This window comes from Callorhinus ursinus, unplaced genomic scaffold (genome assembly GCF_003265705.2).
Source record: "Callorhinus ursinus isolate GAN/ISIS: 27379988/994484 unplaced genomic scaffold, GSC_fseal_2.0 scaffold12, whole genome shotgun sequence".
NCBI lineage: Eukaryota > Metazoa > Chordata > Mammalia > Carnivora > Otariidae > Callorhinus > Callorhinus ursinus.
In genome coordinates this window covers 44,272,309-44,290,358 of record NW_027397074.1, presented here as the reverse complement: position 1 = coordinate 44,290,358, position 18,050 = coordinate 44,272,309, and the positions used below count along the sequence as shown (strand labels likewise).

General features: G+C 42.2%; 1 protein-coding gene across 3 annotated transcripts in view; it reads right to left on the bottom strand.

Moving 5' to 3' along the window:
* Window positions 1-18,050, bottom strand: part of CREB5 (cAMP responsive element binding protein 5) — a 411,522-nt gene that overhangs the window by 88,553 nt on the left and 304,919 nt on the right. For all 3 annotated transcript variants that reach the window (XM_073899011.1, XM_025873076.2, XM_025873075.2), the window contains 2 exons: window positions 12,286-12,412; window positions 7,048-7,158 (listed from right to left, as the gene is read on the bottom strand). In XM_073899011.1, the coding sequence (XP_073755112.1) occupies window positions 7,048-7,158; window positions 12,286-12,412 (238 nt within the window). The remainder of the gene's footprint in view (window positions 1-7,047; window positions 7,159-12,285; window positions 12,413-18,050) is intronic.

Genomic DNA, 18,050 nt, shown 5'->3' with positions numbered 1-18,050 from the left:
CCCCCCCCCCCCAACCCCAGTCTCAAAAAGAATTATAGAGAATTGGGCCCATTCCTTTGGGCAGTCTGATGGTTAGCTTCAATTCCCAGTTGACATGATATAAAAGGGAAAAGCTGAATGAACCTCTTCTCCCAGGTACTTTGCCTCGCTAACCAAACTCAGAAAACACTTCAGGAAATACTCCTCTTAGAAAGTTCGCTATCACAGCAGCTAGCAGATGGCTTTCCCTGTCAACTCCTGACTGACACATGGAGAGTGCAGTTCCATAAACTTGAAAATCCAGAAACTGAGTTTTCATTCCTCTTCTTTCTGCTAATTAGCTATGTGACCTGGGACAAGCTATTAACTTGAACTTCAGGCCTTTTTTCTCAAAGGGAATGAATTTTGCTAAAATAATTCCCAAGCTCCTTTCCTTCTTTGGAATCTGGTGATTCACAGGCAAATGATAATCTCTTAAATTCTTATTTGCAAAACAAATATAATCAAATGTATAATCCCATGTATTTGAGGTTCTGATCAGCACATGGAATGTAATTCTGTAGGAATTTATTCTGTTCTATAGAAATAAAAATAAATGGTTGCTAGCTCTTATCAAGAATCTCATAACTGAATTATTTACATTACCAAAAAAGTGGCACGATATATTCCTAAATTTTAAACTTTCTATAGTTTAAATGGGCAAAGTGGCAATGGCATATGGGAGTCAACAGAAAGGAGTTGGGACTTCTATTCGCTGTTAGAGAAATGCCGCTACTTTTAATTCTTTAATAACCATAACTAAGCTCAAATTCACCATTTGTCTTGGCCAGACAGAAATATGAATCAGGCTTCTCTCCTGTGTTTAGCTGATGAGAACTCCGGAGTCTAATAGGCATAAGTGAATAGGTAGCTGGGCCTGAGCTATTAATGTGAGCCTCATCTTACTTTTACTGCTGAGTTTTGTTTATGTAAGAACTTGCTTCTACTCAGGGCAAGTTACCATAGGGGTACCAGGGATGGCATGATAAAGTAGAAACGGGACAAAACCCACAGAAGACTTGGGTGCAGGGCCTGGTTATGCCACTGGATGAAGCTGGAAAAGCAACTTAACTTTTCTGTCCACGAAATGCAGATAGTAATATTTCCCTGTTGGCCTTACAGGGTTGCTACGAGGCTCCAATGATACCTGAATATAGAAGGCTTTGTAATTTGGAAAGGGCTCTATTAATAGAAACCCATAGGGTGATCATCCCCCTGCCTGTCCCCCACTGGCAAATCATTATGGCTTAGAGCCAAAACCAAGAGCCCAATGCCTGGGTTCCCATCCCAACATGTTTTACCAGCTTGTATGTTCTTCACTGGTTACCTAACTTCTCAGGTTATTCATTTGTAAAATGAGATTAAGAAGAGTATCTCCCTCATGAGATTGATGCAAGGATGAAATGAGAAAACATAAGATGCTTGACACAGCTTCTGCCACATATACAAGTGCTTAATTAATGTTAACAGTTATTATTTTCTACCAGGGTGTTTTAAGGAAGCAAAGTGCCTTTAGAACGAGACCCATCACTCATGTTAGTGATGGCGTAGATTTTTGTTGCTGTTTTTGTTGTCACGGAATCTTACCTCATTCCTACTCACCTGCCTATGGGACAGTGGTTTTTCGTAGCAACAAGGGAGGAGGATTCTGAGAACAGTGGCCACCTTGGCTCAGGCCATCCTCCTATTGTGATCACTGGTTACAGGGACACATGGCTGCTGGCACGGTTCAAAAGTTAATGAGAGTTTCTTTAAAGTCAACAGTATTTCCTGCCTCACCACAAAGCTACTGAGAAGCAGACAGCTTATTCATTCACTGCTTTTTTTTTTTTTTTTTTTAATTCCTGGACGTTTAGGAAGTAAAACTGGGGGGTGATTAAAGCAAATAGGCAAATCGCAGAGCAGCATTTCTCAAGAGTGCCCGGGCGATGTAACCTGGAGACTGTCTTTTCATGTGTATAAACTTTCCAGGCAACTCCATATGGAGCCAGGCTTCTCTGTGATTTATCTGTTGGACAGTGGGTGGCCAAGGGGCACTGTAGGCAAACAGTTATCCAGCTCGATAATTAGGGAGGGGAAAGGCAAACACAAACACACCCAGGTTGACATTGAAAACAAAGTGGAGATTTAACCACGGGTTGCGCACTAGACCATCCCAGTTCTTGTCTACCCATCGGCCAGCAGAAAACCAGGGGCCAAGGAAAGAAGCACTGTTAGTAATTTATCAGTACAGCCGATGAAAAAAGCATCATGCTGGGTAGAAACGTGACGGTCTGAACTGCGGGCCCAGCTTTGTGTTGAAATGATGGCTTGATTTCCCCAAGCGTTTAGTTGCCTCTGGTGTCCTCACTTGTGAAATGAGGAATCTGGGCAAGGTCTTCACTAAGTACCTTCTACCTCTAAAAGCCTTTGACTTTCCAATTTTTTTGTTTCACTCATTAATGCACATATTTATATACCTATTCAATAAACTGTAAACCTAACTATAAATGAGGTATTGACAAGTCAACAAGTGAAATACAGCACAGTTAGCCTATCACAGTGGAAGAAACAGCATCTAGTATTGATCCTTCTCAATTCCTAGGAGGTCAATGTTATTCCAACTTCTATTTTCTAAGTAAGAGATACATTGCTTTTCTCTCAAGGAAGAAAACAAAACAAAACATGCCAGATATTGTTTCCAGGTATCCTTCGAAGAAATCAAATGTAGTCAAATACTCTTTCTTAGTTGATTACTTAGCTTAGCATTTATCTCGTTTAATCCTCTCCTTCTGAGCCCCACCCTTGCCCCTTACTCACTCCATCCCACCCCCACTTCCACTGCTACTGTTTGGTTCCTTCTCCTTATTTTAATTCAACTCAACTCAACTAATTAAATTCAGCTCTCATTCATGGGGCCTTTCTTAGTACAAGGAACTTCCATGATGCAAGGATTATCTTCAAGGAGCTCCCAATCAATCGAGTGGGGGGGGGTGCGGAGACACACATGTAAAATAAGAAACATCAAGATAAAAATGTGTTTGGAGAGAGAGGCAGTGAAGCTCAGTCAGGGAGGCCACAGAGCTCTGGTTAAATCAAGGGGGACATTTGGTACTAGCAACCACCCCTCATCTTTTCCAGGTTATCTGGAGGTCTAAACCCCTAAATGGGAGGTCCTTGCCATCCTTAGCTCCCATTTTTTTGTAAATATAAACAAACCCTGAAAAATTTGATATAATCTGCTGGTTGCTGTTATCTGGAATCTGTATGATATTTTTATCTAAAGGATCAATATTGTGATGAAAAAGATTTGTCGGTGGAGTCTTGAGATGTTAGCCTTTGCTATGTGATGCATCGTTGGGCCAGTTTTTTAACCTCTGGGAGCTTCAGTTGTCTCAACTATAAAATGGGGATAACAGCCCTGTCACGGCGCTGTCCTGAAGGCAAAATCAGGTCTCAGGTGCATGTACCTTCTTCTTAGTATCAACACTCTCTTTGCTTCCCTAACTCTGTCCAAACTGAAGGTGAATCCTGGGCAGAGCCGCCCCAGCCCTCTCTGGAAAGTTGTTCATATGCCATCCTTCATTTTAGTTGGTTTCAGTATGATAATCATCTCAACATTACTGAGACACAAGACAGGTGTACGGACAAGTCCCCCCCCCTCCCCACCGCCCCATTTAGCTTCCAACCCTATTACTGGCCTGAAAAAAAAAAAAAAAAGAAAGAAAAAGGAAAACCTCTTTTAAAGCTAGATAGAAATGAACACAAATCTATGTAACTCTGAAGATACCATATCCACACCACTACAGAACTGCTCATGCCCACAAGAGGCTAGAAATGTGTCACAGTCTGTATTAAATTCCCTTACCCTATATGTCTCCTTCTTCCTCCCCTTTTCCATTTTTGTCTGCTTATCCCCCTCATTTTCTCCCTTTCCCCTTTGCATGTGAAAAATGTCCATCAGTATCCAGTGAACTTCCTTTCTAGCAGACCCCATTTTCATGGAAGATGCCCCCAATCCCAGAAATCTGGGAGGAAGAACCCATTGTTTTGCGTGGTTAGAAGGATGGAAATCTCTCACAGCTCTGAGTCTGCTTTGACCTCCAAAACAAAATCCAATATGCATATATTCACTTGTATAATCATGAAGCCATATGTTTGTCGGCTTAATTCTTCAGAAAAAGAATCCATAAAACTCAATTATAATCTGCCAGAATTATGACAGAACCGGCTCAGACAGATGTGCCTTCGGTACACTGAAGTCCACTGCTTGATGTCCATATACGTTAAATCAAAAGAAGAGCACTGTGCTACTTGATTTGGATATCCCGGATTAATACACTGTACAGCTTATCGGGGACAGCTATTTTGCTCTCTTCCACAACAGAAATGACCAATTTGTGGCAAGAAAGATGGATGCATCCTACTGAGCGATCACTAGTCGAACAGCTTCTAACAAAGCTGTACAGTTAAAGCAATCCTGGCTTAAGCTTTTGTCCACCTCCAAGACCTCCAAGTTCCACCAGAGATGCAGGATGATGGCTTTTGTCAGTGGTCAATAGAGAGTGTGAAATAGACACTCTGACACCAATGTCCCCAGGAGAATAGGTCTGCAGTGCTGTGGTGTGGGCGACACCCTCCCTGGCAGCTCTCTGGTTTCTCGTGTGCTCTGAGAACACACCCCACAGAGTGCATTCATCACAATAGCCCATGTGTGACCTTTGGGAAAGTCCTTGAAAACAGTGAAACAGGAGTCTTAGTTGAAATCTGGAATCCATTCCAGTCTTACACAGGAAGAAAATTAGGCATAGAACAACAAAGCCCATAGTTCAGAGAAACCTGGGGAGGCTCTGGCTGACATTAAAATCATGGAAGATTTTTTTTCTCCATCACTTTGTATTTTGTAAAAGCTTTTCATCTGAGCAGTCCAAAGCTGCTAGAAAATACTGTACAGTTAGTAGATGGCAATAACTGATTTCTCCAGTGAATAAAGCAAACGGAATGAGAATAGAAATGCTGAGTAATGTATTAAAAGCCAATTACTAAACACTTTTCCAGGCGACTAAGTAAATGCTATTTCTCCAAAATGTAAGTGGCCAATACCTCCATTTTCTCCCTTGGAATAACGGATTGGCAATAATGGTGTCAGGGGTGGGAGCCTGGGACAGAGAGAATAACTATGCTCCCTAAGCCCTAACTCCAAGTTAGAGTTCATTAGCTCAGACATCATGGATCTGGAAATATTCATCCATCCACCCAGAGCATGAATCAGCAGAGTCGTGTGCTTGCTCAGTAAATTTAACTTGACAAACATTTGTGGGGTCACATTATTTTATAGGTACAGACCAATTTCCTTTTGCCTCCAGTTGATATTATTCACAATAGTTGGCCATATCATATGTTTTTCGAAATTTCATACATATAAATAATTATAAACACGTACTTCCTTTGGAAGCGTTCTCCTTCTTTGCCAGTAAGAAGAGGGGAGGTAGGACATTTCTGAGTCAAGTGGTGGCATATAATCCCATGAAAATCAACTGGCAGGGAACTCTGGTTTGGAACTGTGTGTAAGAATCCACCTAAAGTTTGTCTGGGAGGTCCCTCAAAAGGGATACAGACCCCACACCAAACAAGATGATTCAGCAATAATCCAGCTGGGGGAGTAGCATCTGATGCTCAGACCCAGAACACTTATTCATACACACGAATAACTTAATTTTGTTTTTTTCTTAAGTACCTTCACAGTTAATTTTTTATTTTCCTTAAAAAAAAAAAAAAAGTAAATGGCATTACTCTGGTCTCCAAAACAGATGCCAATTTGAACTTCACTCTGCCAGCAAGTATTTGGTTTGGCTCTGCAGGGCTTGAGTTGAAAAAATATTTGCCGATTCCAAGAAGATTTAACGAGCTTTGCTAAAGATGCCGGTGCCATCTGGCCTGTCGCGGGGACTGTGGCACGGCAAAGGGAGCTCTCTTAACCACAGGTTTTATTTGCCCAAGGCAGCCAGCACCGGGGACTCAGGCGCTTCCTTGAGTCAAGGAGCTGAAAGACAAATGAGGAACATTTCCAAGAGAAAGTGACCAAAGCAGGCGTCAAAAAAACTTGCTGCCATTGAAGATGAAGTCAACTGGTTTTGGTGGCTGACTTTCAGAAGCATCAAAAACATCCTCATACCAGCCACCAGACACAGTCCCCAACGCTGTCAGTCAGGAAACCAAATAAATTCCCAAATTGCAGCAAAGCTACCCCGAGCCAATATCAGACCACGCTACAGTGTATTTTGTTGCCGTCTGATACCTTACTAACTGTGGTGCCAGAATTTAAATACATGAAAACCCAACGACCCACCTCAAGTAACTCTACTAAATGCAATAAGCAAAGATGGACATGCATTGCTTTTATTAATATTTAATAGGATATAATGCATAAATCTTTCACTGTGATGGGAAAGACTGAACTGACGGCACATAAATCTCAAAGGTTAAAAGTCACTGAAGGTTGTCACCTGCAATCACGTATTTCAGTAAGAGGTGCAATTACCCTGCATGAAAACAAGGCTGTGATCCTTTGAATTAGTGTCACATCTGACAACTATAACAAAAAATGAAAAATATTTCCGTGCTAGTGTGTGCTTAAAAAAATCACACGTCTGTCTTCACAGACATGGAGACAGGACAAGTGACACTGAAACTGTGACCACCTTGAAGAAGAGAAACTCTGGATTGTCTTTGTTAATTTCACATTATGAGAAAATGTACACCTACTTGGGTGTATCCCATCTGAACGCCTATGGATCTCCCCAAACTCCTAAATGTCCCTTCCACTGAAGCTGATCCAATGCTTATTTCATGGTCATCTGATGCCAAGGTTCAATAACAAATATCCTCAAAGAGAGAGCCAAGTTCTGGACTGCCTTTCCACAGAAAAGACCTCTTCACCAAAACAACGACCGAGCCGTCTACCTGACTCAACTGAAATTTGGAAGTCAGAGTAGACATCAAAAGAAAGAGTCACAAAATAACAAAAGGATGATTATAATTGTTATTTACCATTTTGGCTTCTGAATGCATTGGCTGGACCTGGGGAGAAGCGCAGGGGTTGCTGAGATTTGGACCTTGCATTCCCAGGAGGCTGGAGTTCACGGACATCTGTCTCTCCATCTAAGAGAAAGGAAAGCAACAGAATCAGAAGTCTACGAAAAGCAGTCTAGGTCACAGACAAAGCTGCATTTCTCTTTCAAGTGGGTCATTTAGAATTTCTTTGAATAACTCTGGAGAAAGACTGTGGTTTGGGGAAGTGGTAAGTAACCCACTCTGAGCCTTGAACTCCAGGACATCAAAGAATTAATCCAAAGCCGTGCATGCTATAGGAGATGCCCTATGCCAATGAGAGCCACGTTGTCATGGTACATTTGCAAACAAAAGTATGGAATATTTCCACTTTTGCAAACACTCCAACTGCCACGAGTCATGCTTCTTTTTATAACTGTAAAGAATAATGTATGCCTAGAAAAGTGCTGGAAGGATATATACCAAATGGTTATTTCAGGTTATCCATGGCTTTTTTTCCCCCTAAGTTTTGTACAAAAACATGAATCATTTTAGCAATGAGGAAAACATTAAATTAACTTAAAAAAGTAATGCTCTCGAATATGCTGGGTCTTCTTGCCACTGTAACTTATAAACACAGTCAAGATGAACAAGAGCCGGGCGCCTGGGTGGCTCAATCGTTAAGCGTCTGCCTTCGGCTCAGGTCATGATCCCAGGGTCCTGGGATCGAGCCCCGCATCGGGCTCCCTGCTCAGTGGGAGGCCTGCTTCTCCCTCTCCCACTCCCCCTGCTTGTGTTCCCTCCCTCGCTGTGTCTCTCTGTCAAATAAATAAATAAAATCTTAAAAAAAAAAAAAGATGACCAAGAGGTATTTGAGCTGCCGCCCCTGGTAGATCTCCCCTTCCCAGTTAACCTAGTCAGGACGCTACACAGCAGCCGGTTTTGGCCTCACGGCAGAGGGCTAGACCTTTGGGGGGGGGGGTGGTGAAGAAAGCAGGTGAGCGTACTGTACCACACCTGATGGATACTGTCCTGCTGGCCTGCCACTGTGTCTAGAATTAACATCATTTCAAATACCTGCATGAGTTCTGGCATTTTTGTCTCCAGGGTGTCCCTGTTAAAAAGGAAATACAGTAAAACCTCTCTTTCGATCAAGGAAGGGTATGTGTGATTGATACTTTCCGTTGAGTAGAAATTTAGCATGTTCCAAAGAACTAGAATAAAGCAAGTACACTTAATACTAAATCACACAGAAGACTTTCGTCAAGAGGAAAAAATAAATTCTCCAATGCAAAAGTTGATCCCCTTGCTGAAGGATGGAAATGAAAATGGATCAGAAACTTGAGGGAATCTGCTTTCTGCTCAAAGTTAGCCTGGGGAGTCTGAGGAAAAAAATACAGAGTTCTTTATCACTGGAGCTCTTCCCAGAGCGGAGGACAGAAACCTCACTGGCGGGAATGGAGAGGGAAAGCCGAGGTAAATGTCCCTTTAGGGTCCCTGCCATGGTCGGGTTCCATCCCTGCACCCCTGCTGGGTCCACCCCAGGCGCGGGACTGCAATTATGACATTAATGTGTGGGTTAGCAGAGGTGCTCACAAAATGACACGAGTGACGGGTGGACAGTCCCTGTCATAGCAAAGCACCCTCGGCCGTCCCTTAGCCTAAAAGAGTACATGTTTGTGTGAAACTGCTTCAAAAGGAGCCATTTGATGAAGAATCTTCTATACAGTCTAGAGCCTGCTGGCAACGACTTTTGGGGCCTTATCAATTCAGGAAAATAAAATGTTCACTCCCATATACCCCCTGAGTCTCCAGGTAGCCTAGGTATTTTGTTTTTTATTATTGTTTTGTAATTCTGGTATAATATGTGTGTCATAAAATTTCCCACTGTAACTAGGTTTCCATGTACAGTTCAGTGCTATTAAGTACGTCCATGTACTCTAATTTTTAAGTCATGAAGATTGCGCCACAAAATGCTTATTGCTTGTAATTCCCCCTTCCAGAGGCTGGGAGATGGAAGGGTTGGAAAGGCATTTGGCCCTTTATTCCAACTGGTAACCTTCTCCTAGAGGGAAATTAAGTCCAAATGTGCTTTTGCTTTCAGTTTCCTGAAGGGAGGTCACTGAGAAGTACAAATGATTATCTGGAAGTTTCCACGCTGCTATCCATCACGAGCTACAGAGAAGGGCGAGCAGCTTACTTGCAGCCTCGGGATCCAGAATCAGCCATGCTGCCCACTCTGTGGAAAAGTTACAGTCTGTGACTACTCCTACTCCGTGACTCACAAATTCAACAGAATGTTGAAAACAGGCTGATTTCTCTACTTTAAAAAAATTGCATTTTTCCATCTTAGTGATTGTAAGGGGTCAGCAAGCGCCTCAGCAAGGCAACGATTTGGTGCTTATACTAATAAGGTTCTGCCCGAGTGTCTTTGGTGAGGTGCCTAGAATTAAGAAGTCAGATGATTGAAGTGGTTTTGCCAAATACTAAGCAACATTTAGCACTGCAGGTAAAACATCCAGGTAAAGGATTTCACCTTTTTTTGAGCTTCTCCTTTCCTTCTGAAACAAATCAGAAAATGGGAGTTAAAATCTCTACAGCTCACTTTTTTGTAATTATAAATGAGTGTTCATATTCCCAAATTTTGTGAACATTTGACTTTCAAGATAGGAAATCACACCACCATGAAATCCTTCCTTGTTGTTCTCCACACCCCCAACATCCAGCGCAGTGCTTGGCTCAGAGCAGGTGCCCAACCAAAGCTTGTGGAATGAACAAATATATCATTTCGCTTCAGACCTAGGACCGTGTGAAATGGGTGGCCTGGCAGCATGCACTGCAAATCAGTTAAGAATATTACCTCCACCTACAGACAGACTGATCTTTTATACCAAGGGAATCATGGTTCCCCAGGGTGGGAATTCTATGGGAAGACTATGCTTAAAATGCCAGAATCTGAGCATAGGAGCTGGGGACTTGATAACATGGACGAAAAGGCCTAGATTTCTGGGACCAGGAACTCTTAGGGTATCTTTTTTTTTTTTTTTTTTTTTTTAGAGATTTTATGATAGTTTTCATGAGTTACATTCGTGTCACTTTAAACCAAGGTTTCTCAACCTCAGCACTGTTGACATCTAGGGCCCAAATAATTAGTTTCTGGTGGGGGCTATCCTGCGCATTATAGAATGTTGAACAGCTTCCTTGGCCTCTGCCCGCAGAGGCCAGTAGCAGCCTTCCCTCAGCTGTGACAACCAACAACAGTATCTTCAGATAGTGCCAAACAATCGCCCCGAGTTGGAATCAGTGCTCTTAGACTGACACTTGGCACGGCAGCTGTGCATATCAGTGACATGGGTTGGGGAACTCCTGTAGGGGTGGCATCCCTGACTTTCTGTCTACACTGGCCATTGATCATGTACCTGATCCTTTACTTCTATTCTGAAGCATCAACAGGAGGCCAAGTTGTACAATGAGATGAGATGGTGGAAACCAGCACCAGATACTTTTTCACTGGGCCGTCTCAGCCCGTGTCCCATCTTTGTCCCTGGAAATGGTACAATCAGATGGAAAAAAAAAAAAAGGCACTGAAGTGGTATTTTTCTGGCTAATGGATAGAATTTATGAAAGGACACTAATTTTGGACCAGAGGGATTTAGCGTCTTAAGGAACACAGCTTATGGTGGGAGTCTTCGTGCGCCTGGCTGGGTTGAATAAAACCTGGGCAAGGGGCATTGGTGGCACTGTCATAGCTCATCTGAAGATGTTTAAGGTGAGCAAGGCAGGGAAAGTGTGTCAACTCATCTGTTCCTTCTGGCCCAATTTTGCAAAGACTGTTTCCAGCCAGGACAACCCACTATTTATAGTAGGCGGGTCCATTTCTCTGAACTTGGGCCTCCCAGCCCTCATCCACCCCTGCCTCCACTCAGATAAATCGGCAAACTGCTCATACTTCGAGAATCTGAGCTGCTCAATGTGAGTTGAGGTGGGGTTTGTCACAGCTGTGGGGCGTTAGACAGCTGCCTTCAACTTCTTATTCTTCAGCTTTTCATCTGTAAAATAAGCGTGTCAATAATTACCGGGATCCCATTCCCACAGGATCCCGATGACAGCGACATGAAGTGACAAATGTAGACAATTCCTTAAGAAGCAAAAACGCTCTGCCAGGCATTGTTGATACTGTTCTGGGAGGATTTTCACTGAATTGTCACACCATCTCTTAGGACTTCTGAGAACAACTGTGGCCCCAAGAATAAGGTCACGAGCCAGGCTCCCCAAAGCACAGGCCAGGGAGGATGAAGAAGCACAGGGAGCGGATCCTGTGGAAGAAGAGCAAGGTTTGCTCTGGAATACTCTGTCTGTCCCTTCTAGGCTAATGTGTTGTTTTCAGAGCGGGGGGGTTGTATTACATAATGATTAGAATGTAGACTCTTGAGTCATGCCACCTGAATTTAAATCCTTACGCTCCATCACCTACTAACTGCGACCTTAGCTAAGTTACTCGGCCTCCTGTGCCTCAGCTTCCTCGTCTGTAAAATGGGGGTAAAAACAGTGTATCCCTCACAGGTTTGTTGTGACAGTGAAAGCAGAGAATATAGTGGTATCAGACAGTGGTTGACCGAGTGGGCTCTGGAGCCAGAATTCCTGGGTTCAGAACTCAGCTATGCTGCTTCTCAGCCAAGCAAGCTACTTGCCACACTTCTCCCATTCAAACCAGGGGGTAGAAATAGCATGTGCCTGACGGGATTGTTTCACATGTTGAGGAAGTGCTTATAGAGGGACTATCAATAAATGTTGTGAGCAGGATTAACAGACTATGATATGCAGGGACACATATTAGCAGCTATTCTGTACCATCATTATTATTTTTGTTATTATATTTGTCACTCTGAGTCCTGGCAAGACCACTCCCTGGTGAGTTAAGGACACTCGGTATATAGCCCACGCTAATACAGACTTTGGGCTAGTCGTAAAACACTGTCCTTGAACAAATTCCATTCCCTGGGTGTGGCAAGCTCACTTGTCACCAGCAAGAAGATGGGGTCAGGCCTCACTAAGGGAGCACTGAAGGCCAGGAAAGCCAGCCAGACACCGAGGGACAGACAACCGAGCGCTCTCTGCAAAGTAGCACACAGCTCAGCTTTTCATCCAGAAGAAGGCGCTTTCTTTCCAGCTTAGATCTCAGCTTTTCTTCTACTGTTTTCAAAAGAGCAAGGCTCAGTGGAAGTGAGAAGCACTTACTGGCATCAAGACGGCAGAAGATCCTGGCATCGTTGGGTTGGGCAGGGTCCCAGGCATGGAGGCTGGCATGGGCTGTCTCTGTCTGTTGTGGAGATGTAGCAGAGAAGATAGAGAGCCTGGGACAGGCCTGGCAACACAGAGAGAAAGCAAACATTATTCCTGATGCCTGGGGGCAGGGGGTTCACTGCCTGCTTCCCCACGTCCGGAACCAGCGGGGACAACACCGTTACAGGAGCAACAGATCAGATCCTCTGATGGGAATCACATAATTGAGGATATTAGGGAAATAATAACAAATCAAACACAAGCCTGGCTTCCTCTGCTGCTTCCTAGTTAATATATCAAATTCCACTTCATTTCCTGACCTCTGTTATCTAACTCATGTTCAATAGTCAACAAGCCGGTAAATCTCCTATGACCCCTGCATCTTAGGGAAGGGACTCGGGGGTGAAATCCTGTGTTTTCTCAGAATTCTCTGCCTTGTGGAGGGTCTTAGACCCAGAGATCTGTGTACGTTTGTTTTATCCGCACTCTCCTATGCCTCTGCCTGGAAGCCCTCCTGGCTTTATTCTGGATACACGTTCACCGTCTGGATTCGTAAAGCCAACTTTATTCATCAATTCCCAGTAGAAATCTGTTTTGACTTTTTCATAGTTCTCCACTGTGGGTGGAAAAAACAAACAAACAAACAAACAAAAAAACAAAGCCAGGACACAGACCAAAACAGCAGGAATGAGGCTCATGCCACTGCAGCCAGCCTTTCTCAGGCAAGTCCAGAGCCCAGCCCCCAATTACCAATCCCTCATTTTATAATAACTGGAGGTGTTAGGCTGTTTGACAGAAACTGATTTTGGCCTGACCTGCAGAACTTGGGTAAGCATGCCTCCGGGGAGTACACTGAGCTTTTGCTTCAATTTGCCAGAGGAAAAAAAAAATTTTTTTAGGACTTAAATTGATTTAATGAGCCAGGGAATGTGTGGTTGAGGGAAAAAGGAAATTATTTGTGTTTATGAAAAATGGCAAATAAGTGACCTCCTCAGCTAAATTCTCAATCTCCTGATGCTTTTGCTCTGGGGAGCTGTATAAATGTCAAACCATTAAATTAAAGATTTAACAAATAAAACAAAACAAATAAATAAACAAACACATCCCCCCCCACCCCGGGACCTCTGAGTCTTCCATGTTAAACTACCTTATCCTGAATGCCATAAATGAAGTTACTGCTTCCAGAATTAATGCATTTTCTTTAAAAAAGAAAAAAAAGAGAGATTCCTTCATGCTAAGTGCTGGGTAATGATTGCAGACAGAGATGTCCTGTGTGGTCCAACGCCTTTCTATGCTTCGGGAAGGACAGTCCCATCCAGAGTAGCATGAGAAGCCTCTTCTTTGGAGCTTGTGTGTCTCCCGTGACTGACTTGAGGAGAAACAGGGAGAACAATGCCAACATGCTCTTTTGCATTGTTGTTGAAATCTCAAAGATTAGGTTTTCTACCCTTTTTGTCTAACAGCTCCTTTGGGCAGAGCTCACTATCACAGGCACATGAATCTTATAAGGATTAATCATAAATCAGTCAATATTTATATGTTCAGGAAGTTATATAAATGAAAATATAAAAGAATATAAAACTTTTACCCAGACTCCATGTAGATGTACACAAATGACATCCAGCTTTATGAGGAGAATGTGTGTATGACTAGTTACATGGAGAGGCCAACAGAAGCAGCCTGTAACAATGAAAAGTGTTTTCAGAAAAGCAAATGCGTGTTATGGGTATTTCTTGACCTGTGCCCTGGGGCCCTCTGGAGTATAGATTAACAATAGGATTAGTAGGGTCTCTGAAGGTCCTTCACCTTTTACAGTTCTAGGAAACTGCTGGTTTCCCCGCTGCTCCAAAATTCTACAGTAGGTTGTACTTCACTGGGTCTTAAAGCCTACCTCCTTCAGAGGTGGAGAGCTCCAGTCAGACAGGTATAAATGTGGCTCTGTCAACAGACAAGGTTTGCTTTATATTCTCCAGTCTTAATGTTTTGTTTGTGACCTTTGCTGGGAAGAAAATAGCTGTATATCAAAGTATGTCATCTTTGATAATGGTCAGTTCCTCCAAGTGCAAGTTAGTAATCTGAACTGCCCTGTTTTATAAGGAGAAAGATTCACTGAGACCATCACTACAGATAGTTGTTAATCATCTATCCATCCACCCATCTACAGATATCCAGACAGAGACATGCACACACATACATCCACACATCCACGCATACATAGAGATACATGTAAACATACGTACATACAACCTTCTACCGTATGTCTTTTCACCTAGTCGCCAGGAGGAATGCCTTGGGTACAGATAGGGACAAGTGAAAAAAGACAACTGAAAACATTTTATAATGATGATTGGCCATATCATCCTCATAAAGAAAGGGCAACATATTATCATCATTTACATTTTGTTTCCAACATGATATATTAATGATAATCTTGGTGATCAGTTTCTACTGATGAGTCGTTTTTAGAAAAGAAATCAGTTAAACGATGCTTATGTGAATGGAGAGACAAAAGTAATCAAATTTAAAATGAGTTTTCATTCTTCATACAACTAGGGAAAACTCCCAGCTGGATAGAGCAGCTAGGGAATGGTATGCTTCATTTAATCAGTGTTCTTATTAGGTCAGTTACTTCCACACCATGCATAGATGTACCGGATTTTTAAATATAAAGCATTCCTTCATTAATTAAGAAAGCTTTTCAGGGTACTGAGTTCCCTTGGAATTATAATAATTGCCTAATGATAGCAATCAAACCAATTAACAATATATACTTGAAAGAGAGATGGCTATTTGAGAACTCTGCATGTTTGGATTCTGAATAACTTTGCATTATTGTTTTACACAGAATCTACATTTTATTTATTTCTTTGAGAGAGAGAGAGTGCGCGCACATACACGCACGCATGTGCACATGCAGGAGGGAGGGGCAGAGGGAGAGAGAATCTTAAGCAGGCCCCACACCCAGTGTGGAGCCTGACACGGGGCTTGATCTAAGAACCCTGAGATCATGACCTGAGCCAAAATCAAGAGTTGGACACTTAACAGACAGAGCCACCCAGGTGCCCCTATACAGCTTCTATAAATAATTTTCCCAACCCATGCTGGGAACAAAACTGAGGCATTTTCTATGCTTCTTGTTCGGGCTTTTAAAACTACAAAAACTGAAAGAAAAAAAATCTACTCCTACTCATCGCTGGGTATACAAAGGGTTAGATTGAGGTAATTATGTAGCTTGGCCCAATAAATAATCATTTGTCCAGAATATTCTGATCATTGAAGCAAGAGTGGTATCGGAATAATTACATTAATTATCTAATTCCCTTTGTGTATAGAGAAATAATTATTAACACACTGCACTTGCTTGAAACTTTTTATATTACGCTTATACAGTTTCATATTTTTCAAAATATTTCACCTTCATGTGACTTGAAACAATGCCATGTGTTGGGTAGGTCAGATTACCCCCATTTTACTCAGAGTAAGCTGAATTCAGAAACATTTAAATGTGCCCAAGGTCATCTGGGTCATGAAAAGAAGCGGGGCTCATATTCAACTTGCAACACAGGGCTTCCCCCATCATACCTTGATGGCTCCCATAACTAAGTTATTATTGATTTTTTATACTAAAATAAATTCACGGTCTATTTCCTTTGATATCCACACTACTCCCTGGACTTGGCAATGAAGCAGTAAAATTCTGCAGTTCTGCTAACACGAGAAGTCTCTCATCCATGTGAAATATGTTTTCTTCCTTTAAAAAAAACACCAAAAACTTCCCAAACAACACATCAGTTAGACTCTGAAAATAAGATGGCAAATTACAGCAAAGTTGTGAAAACAAAGACCCAACAGTCTTTCTCCAGTGCAGGCTTGTTGCCATGAGCTAATAATTCCAGACTTTGAGCAAGCCGAGCCTCCTTTTTAATAACCATATGCCTCTAGGTAAAGTATTTCTACTAAAAATTATTGAGGCATGGAACAAGGTAAGATGTGTGAGCTCATGTTGGATTGTTCAATTACTAAACTGAGTCCCGTAGCATTAAGAGTTTTCCAACTTGACAGATTATTCCTCTTTATACACTTGTATAAACATACTGCTTACGGCTGAAATCTATGTAAGCTTTTCTTTCAATTAAAATGTCAAGGATGACAGACTGTGTTTTCAGTGTCCTTAACAGAATGAAAGGTACCACAGCGAGCGATTTTATGTCCTCATTTTTACCCCCAAAGGATGTTTTCCAGTCTAGGGGTGTCTGAAAAGCAAGCTCTGTGTCTGCCACTCTTTGCCCTTGGACAAGCCCAACTATCTTTTAAGGAGTGAGGGGCCAGTGATTTTGTTTGGAAGTCTCAGGAGGGTCACTGCAGACTGCTCTCCTTTCCCAAGTCTTCAAAAGATCCATGGCACCCCGGATTGCCTACTTAACTCAAGACAGATACATCTGCCAGGTATGTGGTCAGGTAAAGAGAAGAAGCAAGCAGTGAAAAAAAATTAGGTTAAAGAATTGGAAGATCAATGTTAGCATCAAAATCCAACCACAGACATCTAAGAAATCGTGAGCACGTAATAAATAACAACAAAAAGGACTCGGAAGGACTTGGTGTGTGCAGAATAATACGAAAAGCTTCAAAGCAATAAAATGGAAAGAAGAGTGGGCAGGGAGCAGAGGATCCAGATGCCACTGCGATTAGAGTTTCTGACTCTGGGGGAGAGACTTTCTTCACTTTGGGCCTCTCCATTTCGTCATCTGTTTAATGAATGGATCAGACTATATAGGCCATCTGGAAATGCCCTGCAGCTCTAAAATTCAGATTCTAGAACTTGAAAATGAGATATTTGTAACCTCATGAGACTGTATGTTCTATTATGATTGGAGTATTCTTCATGGCTCATTGATGAATCCACAGTGCTTCTCCCAGCACCTGCAACATGGTAGGGGGTCAGTGTCTGTATTGAATGGAGTGGAGTCAGTACAGTATACTTAGTCCTTAATGTCAAAAATACACTTGAAATATGAATAAACCGCAAATAGAAAGTGTCTCTAAAAAGCAAGAGAAGTTGCTAAAAAGGACTTGATACATCCCAAGGGGTCCACACCTTTTCCTCATTTACATGTAACATAATTTCACACATAGACTAGAGAAAGAGTATTGCCCACTATCATTGTATTTGCTTATAAAGAGAAGTGTGCCTTCTTTTCACCTTCTTAAATGAACTGTTGTGGCCTAACCTGGCACACTAGTTTCTGTCTAGGATGGGGAGACTGAAGAACTAAAGAGGGGACTACAGACTCTTAAATGTTAAGAGAAGACTGTTTATAATGAGAAATGCTTATTCTATCATTCTTCTCCAAAGTGGAATTCAAAAATTCCTATTTTTGTAAAGAAAGCAAACGGCAGGATAATCAAGTAGAATGTGAAAACGGAAAGATAGTATAGTTAATTTTTTCCATGGGTGATAATTACTGTGTAAAATGAGGTAGTAAAGGACATGGGCTCAGAAGATGGTCTGCCTAGGTTGGAATCCCAGCTCTGCCACTTACTAGCTGTGTGATCTTGGGCAAATTACTTGGCCTCTCTGTGCCTCAGTTTTCTATAAAATGGGATGATAGAGATATTTATCTCATGGCCTTAAATGGGTTACTACGTATTAAATACAGTTGACCCTTGAACAACGTGGGCATTAGGAACCCAGACTCCCTGTGTAGTCAAAAATCTACGTG